This window comes from Myotis davidii, unplaced genomic scaffold (genome assembly GCF_000327345.1).
Source record: "Myotis davidii unplaced genomic scaffold, ASM32734v1 scaffold698, whole genome shotgun sequence".
In the NCBI taxonomy this organism is placed as follows: domain Eukaryota; kingdom Metazoa; phylum Chordata; class Mammalia; order Chiroptera; family Vespertilionidae; genus Myotis; species Myotis davidii.
The window spans coordinates 2,696,181-2,703,290 of NW_006290032.1; the positions used below are offsets into that span (position 1 = coordinate 2,696,181).

The 7,110-nt window shown below is 46.7% G+C and overlaps 1 protein-coding gene across 1 annotated transcript in view; it reads right to left on the bottom strand.

Annotated features, from left to right (window-relative positions):
- Positions 1-7,110, bottom strand: part of PDE5A (phosphodiesterase 5A) — a 97,529-nt gene that overhangs the window by 56,867 nt on the left and 33,552 nt on the right. Inside the window, exons 6-7 of the mRNA XM_006762903.2 lie at positions 6,255-6,392; positions 3,695-3,762 (exon numbers count right to left, since the gene is read on the bottom strand). Coding sequence (XP_006762966.1) covers positions 3,695-3,762; positions 6,255-6,392 — 206 coding nt within the window. The remainder of the gene's footprint in view (positions 1-3,694; positions 3,763-6,254; positions 6,393-7,110) is intronic.

Below are 7,110 nucleotides of genomic sequence, written 5' to 3' on the forward strand. Positions count from 1 at the left end.
AGGAGAGGGCTGGTGCACCTAAGAGGAGCTGGTCAGGGGGGAGGCGGTGCTGGAGGGACCGTGAAAGGCTGGGTAAGATTCAGGACATAAGGATGTGAAGAAAGAGGCGGGGGTGGCGTCCAGGAAGGGAATAAAAACAGCATAAAACACGACAGTGTTGAAACTGAGTCTGCGCGTCTGGAAGCCATTGCATCACCAGTCATCAGGCCTGCGGCATTGGCCAAGATCAGCTAAGACGGCAGCTGGTGGCGTGGAAGGTGCCATGCGAGGAATAGGGCCTCAGGCTTGAAATCACAGGGATCTCCCGGGGGCCTTGCAATGCGCCCCCGGCTCCAGCTGCGGGGAGCGGCTCTAAGCCACGGCCACGGCTACACGGAGGCCACGCCGGCCAGCGCTGCGAGGGACGGTGCCGCCACAGCTGGGACTCTCCCGACATGAGGGCTCCCCGCAGCCCTGCCCGACGCCTCACCCCTGTCTGAGACGCCTCCACAGACCCTCCCGCCCTCTCTCCCTCCTGAACGTCTTGCATATTTAGTCCAGTCTCAGCACCCGCTTCTCCGAGGCCCTGGCTCACTCAGACGTCGGAGGCTCTTCGCACAGCGGGTATCAGTGGGCGTATGGGAGGACACCTCGGGAAGACGGGGTAGGGGGGGAGGGAGACACACTGAGAAATGTCTGTGCTTTAGAGCTAATTGGAAGCTGCAGGCGGTGTAAGCCAAAGACAGAAAGACACAGCCGAGAGACAGAAATAGCAGCGAATGCGGAGAACTTACTATGTCCCTGAATTATCTCGCTCAGCGCGAGCTCCAGCCCTACTCCTGTACAAGTGTGCCCATTTCACAGATGGAGAAACTGAGGCCTCCAGAGGTACAATAATTTACACAAAGCCCTAGAGCTGGTAAAGTGGTGGAACTTAAATGCAACTAGTCTGATTTCAGAGTCTGCACTCTCCTCCTCTGCCTCCACAGTTTTTTCACTACATTGTTAAGTTGTAGGTGTTACTGTATTTAACTAAAATTATGTTTCTAATCTAATTACCATCAGTAAGTATTAATTAGTACCGTATATATATTCCAAGAAAGTGAGTTTAGAGGATTAACCCTATGTATGTTGTTTTATGATAAAAACGTGGATTTATAAATTAACAGGGAATGAATATGGAATAATAGCACTATTTCCTAAAATTAAATGCTAACGTAAATGGTGCACCGTCACACTCCCTTTCCCCTCTAATTGGTGGCTCTTCGGTTTGAATGAACTGAAACCCCCCCATCTGGAAATGTGAGTCCTCGGGCCCACCTCCCAGCGCAGCCCTCGCTTCCTCCCACGGTGGTCCGACGCTAATAATTCGGCATCCTGTGCACCCTGAGTGTTTCACACGTAACGTTTCACAGCTGTCTCTAACACATCACTTTATTTATGAAAGATAAGCAGGCTGGCTGGAAAGACACCAAACGAGCCAGGCTTTTAAGCGGACACATACTGCCTACAAGGACCGATTTCCTCACTGCTCACCTCTCCCTCCACGGACACTCCATGGAAGAGGGTCTGGACTGCAAAGTGTGGGCCAGTGAGGGCGAGAGGGCCGTGTTCTATCAATAAGCAATTTTAGAAAGAGAACGAAGACTCTGATGGTGACGATGAGTACCAGGTTAGTCCTATTTCAAAATGCAGGAGCTATTAAACACCATTCCAATCAGCGTTTTTGCAAAACTCAGCCTCATATCCAATTTTTATTTTTTAAAAAATCACTAAGATGTCTTTAAATGCATCCTTAGAATAGCAGTGAAGTTTAAAATGTTCAGCGGAAATAAGGCATTCGTATTAAATAATTTTTATTACTGTAAAATCAGTTAATGAATCAGTTAAAATGATCCATGCAAATTAGTCTCCTTTAAGGTAATCATACCCAACTAGCTATCTTTATAAGGAAATATATTTATACTAAGACTGTTTTGAAATGGTTAAAAACATAAATGAAAAGATACCTCTATTTTGCTTACAGAAAGGGAATATGGTATTCACCAGGAACTAATCAAATATATAGTAAGAAAGTAAATATACTATATAGCAGTGGTTCTCAACCTTCCTAATGCCGCGACCCTTTAATACAGTTCCTCATGTTGTGGTGACCCCCAACCATAAAATTATTTTCGTGGCTACTTCATAACTGTAATGTTGCTACTGTTATGAATCGTCATGTAAATATCTGATATACAGGATGTATTTTCATTGTTACAAATTGAACATAATTAAAGCATAGTGATTAATCACAAAAAAATATGTAATTATATATGTGTTTTCCGATGGTCTTAGGGGACCCCTGTGAAAGGGTCATTGGACCCCCAAAGGGGTGTGACCCACAGGTTGAGAACCGCTGCTGTATAGTAAGACTTCGCTTTAAAAAAAAAGCATATTCACCAGTAGGGGTCACTATTACACCAAGTCACTGGGCTAGGAATTCAGCTCTCACTGCCAGGAATTAGAGGACCTGGCTGAATTAATAACAACACTCAAAATGCAAATGAAAATAATTACACATACATGCTGCTGCACAGATATTCAAAGGTAAATGTAGGTACTTCATAATTTTACACATTTAATATTCCCTGTCACACCAATTTCCTAATCCCATCACATATGTGAAGTCTTCAATATACATGTTTATATTTGTACCTATATAAATTCATTATTTATGCAAGCCAAAAAGTAAACCAGTCCAATAATTATGTGTCTTATCTGGAAGCTTTCTAAAATGTTCTTTATAAAAAAGCAAGAAAAATGTCACAGCATCCTAAAATCAAAGTGACCTAGATGAGTGCCCGTCCTAAGAATGAGGAACTCCGCCGCTGAACGAGGCAGTCGGGCCTGAAGCCCACATGTGGAGGCAGAGATGTTGTTAAGATAATGTCCTATTTCCACGATCAAACGATATAATATCAATAATTTCTGGGAAAATGATTGGAAGGAAATGAAAAACAGGTCCCGTGATAAGCAGCATTTGCCAGGCCTTCCGGTCACTGGAGGCTGGCGGACCACACTCCGCAGGAAGGCTCACGCAAGCCAGCGCCAGCAGCTCGCACGGAGGGCACGGGGCGGTGGGAGCACACAGACAAAACGGGCCAGGACCACCACACCCTCCAGCACATCAACACTTTGCTGTTTCCGAGCAACAATTTAAAGGCGAATAAGAATTTAAACATAAAAAAAAAAACATGTAAAACCAGTGAGCTCCAATGGACACCTGCCCTGTCTCCAGCCCCACGGTCGGCTCACAACTGACTCGGCTGCAGGCTCCCTTCTGCATTAAATCCCCTGCTGACTCCAAATCAGAACAGATTCGCAGAAAACTTGGTCTAGAAACTGTCAAATGTCCAGGGGTCTCCGATAGGCAGTGAAAACTCTAATTGAAATAGAGCCCTGAGGGGCCTCCACGACCCAGCTCACAGGACACACGGTGCCCACGCCTGTGCTCATCGGGACCGTTCACTCTGTGAAAGACTTCTTAGCCGGAGTAAACAACACAACACAAACCCTGGGACTTTATAACATCCAACAGCAAAGTATTTTCACAAACCAAATTATTTGCGGGGAACATAAAAGTCAAGAGCATCTGTGTCTGAAATTAACTGGGTCACGGAACAACGCTGTAGCCTGTTTCGCAGGCTGGGGAATGCAGGCGGAGTTCTTTTACCTTGTCACAGTGTCGGATGATCGCTCCAGCTCCTCACACTCCATGTGGAATACGCTGGAAAAGGAATCCTGGGAACAGAGTGACAAGGCCGGAGTAAGTGTGACGAGGCTGTACCAGGCGACCGTGCAGACACGCGCCTGAGGAATGACCGCGCTGGTGTTTGTTACGTGTGTCTACTTACTCTCCGAGGGAGCTGGACCGAGCGCGCACTTCACCACATCATGCTATTAAAGCCATGTTCCTATGGCTTCTGATCGCCACTGCCTACAATGCTTTTTTGAGCAGTCTTTTTTTTCTAGCAGGTGTTAATAAATGTTAGCTTCAAAATTTCTCTCTATTTCTTCAAAACCCTCCAGTTCTGCTTTCATGCAGACATCCATTGCTGCTGCTAGATCCCAGGGGAGGAATGGCTTTTTAGAAAGACATCCCTTGCAGTCATATTCTGTGGGAGCCAAACAATTGGGCAGGTTTGAGCAACAGAGAGAAACGCTTTTGAAGTTACACTGAAAAGCAGGTACATATTTGCAGCCGAGCTGTACTCGCGCCTGAAGAATCGGAAGGAGGCAGGACTAAAACACTGACGTTAGCGTGACGTGGGGACAGGAGAGAGGAGCACGTTTGTTTTTTTTTCTTGCTCACATTTTGATTTTGGCTCACGCTGTTGAAATACTTTTAATCGGTAACTAACTGCAACATAAATCAAGTCACTTAATTCCCTACCTAAACCCAACAACCGAAGTTGTTAAAAGTTAGCTAAGTGCATCAGCGGGCCTGCGGCTGGGCTGTATTCAAAGCACCAGTGAGCCGAGGCAGACGCTGCCATGACAGGGTTAACGGGGAAGCTGGAGCCGAATGCTAATGACATTTCCGGTGTCTGAAAAAGGGGGGGCCTCGGATATAACTTTCCAACAGTAAGTCGCAGGGGAAACGTGCTAAGTTGACAGACTGCATTAGTGAGTGCTGACCTCAACTTTAAAGGGTGGCTACTCTCTTATAATCATCTCGACATTACAGGTTTTATAACTGATTAAGCATATGAAGTAGTATCTACGAATAACACACACACACACACACACACACACACACACACACTCTGATTCGGATAATGTTGGGTCCTTCAGTGCAATCTTACTACCTAAAACAATGTAAAGACTTTAAATATAAGTATTAAGTATATTTTATTCTGCTTCCTCCCAAAAACATGAACTCAGATATCACACATGGTGGTCGCTGACTGATACAAGTGGCGACCCCACTCTCTTTCCCACTAACCCCCCAATAAGGAGCCTATCACCAGAGTCTAAAGAGATAAGAGGAGGAACAAGGACACCCAATAGAAGTCTCCTGGCAGCAGTGGTTCACAGGCTGAGAAGGGAAATAAATTGCAGAAAGGAAAACTGCCTTCAGCCAGGGGCCCCGATTCTAACAGCAAGCGTGGCTGGCCCATCGAGAGGTAACCAGCCCCCTACGAGAACCACCTCTCACACACATCTCTTTCTTGCTTTTTCTTTTTTTAATCCTCACCCGAGGATATTTTCCCATTGATTTTTTAGGCAGAGTGGAAGAGAGAGGAAAAGACAGAAAGAAACATCAATGTGAGAGAAACACATCGATTGGCTGCCTCCTGCATGAGCCCTGACCAGGGCCCGGGCCAGGGAGAAGCCTGCAAGCAAGGTGCACGCCCTTGACCAGAATCAAACCCGGGACCCTTCAGTCCGCAGGCCGACACTCTATCCACTGAGCCAAATAGGCCAGGGCCAATCCCTTTCTGTACGTTACAAATCGGTGGATTGAAATTTACCACTCAGAACTGTTTGGTGGCTTCCCATTGCTGGTAAAGGATTGGGGACCCACAGGCAGCTTTAATAACGGAGGCTCTACTGGGCCATCCCTTTGTTTTCTAAAGTATTTCCGGCAAAAGATAACATGCCCCTCGCGGGTTTGGCTCAGTAGATAGAGCGTCGGCCTGTGGGCTGAAGGGTCCCGGGTTCGATTCCTGTCAAGGGCACATGCCCGGATTGCGGGCTCAATCCCCAGTAGGGGGTGTGCAAGAGGGAGCCGATCCATGATTCTCTCTCATCATTGATGTTTCTATTTCTCTCTCCCTCTCCCTTCCTCTCTGAAATCAATAAAAATATATTTTAAAAGATAAAAAATAAATAAGATGAGAAACGTATTTAAAAAAGAAAAGAAAAGAAAATGTGCTACCCAACCCGTTCAGAATGGGGGTCTCCCTGCTCCTAGCAGCCTTGGCACTGCTCTTCCAACCATGAGAAGTCAGCACTAACGACAATGCGTTTCCCCCTCGAGGCCATGGAGCCGCTGACCACAGCAGCACAGGACACGCCCATGGTGACCGCTTTGAGGAGGGACACTGAGGCACCCTCCCCCCACCCCTACCTGTCTTCAACCAGGACAGGTCTACTGTCATCAGCTTTGCATGACCAACCACACAGGGCTTAGGAGAGGGTTCGAGGCTAACATGGGGTTTACAAGCAGTGGCCCAAGGAATCTCCGTTTCTGTCTTTCTAACAAGAAAAAAGCCATACTCTGTACTCACGGAGCAGTCTCCATCCACGATGAAGATGGTGCACTTCTGCACCTGCATGAAGGAGATAATCGTGGCAGCGATCTTCTTCAGAATGACCTCCAAGGATTGCTGCTCTTCAAAAATCAGGCTGGCCAGGTCAAGCAGCACCTGACAAAAAGACACCACAAGCTTCAAATTTAGTAACTAGAGGCCCGGTGCACGAATTCGTGCACCAATGGGGTCCCTCGGCCTAGCTTGCAGGATTGGGCTGAAACCGGCTCTCTGACATCCCCTAAGGGGTCCTGGAGTGCGAGAGGGTGCAGGCCAAGCCAACAGACCCCACTGGTGCATGATTGGAGCCGGGGAGGGATACGGGAGGTTGGACAGCTGAGGAGGGACTGTGGGAGGGCTCCAGGGCATATCTGACCCCTCTCGCTCAGCCCCAATCGGCCAGACCCCAGCAGCAAGCTAACCTACAGGTCAGTGCGTCTGTCCCCCAGTGGCCAGTGCACGTCATAGCAAGCACTTGAGTGACCTTAGCATATCATTAGCATATTATGCTTTGATTGGTTGAATGGACAACAGGACGACCAGACACTTAGCATATTAGGCTTTTATTATATAGGATTGCTAGTGACCACTAAAGCAATATAATGATATATATGAGCTATACATTGTTTATGTATATTTAATCTAACATGTTACAAGCAAGTTTGCATTCTGCTTACTAACAATTGTTATCACAGTTAGTACAGTGGTCTTATCATAGACTCTGAATCCAGCCAGAGTCATTAGATTTTAATTCCGACTTCCCTTCTGCCAGCTTTGTGATTTAGGGAAAATTTCTTGAAAATGGGGATAACAGTAGTACCAAAATCATAGGAAT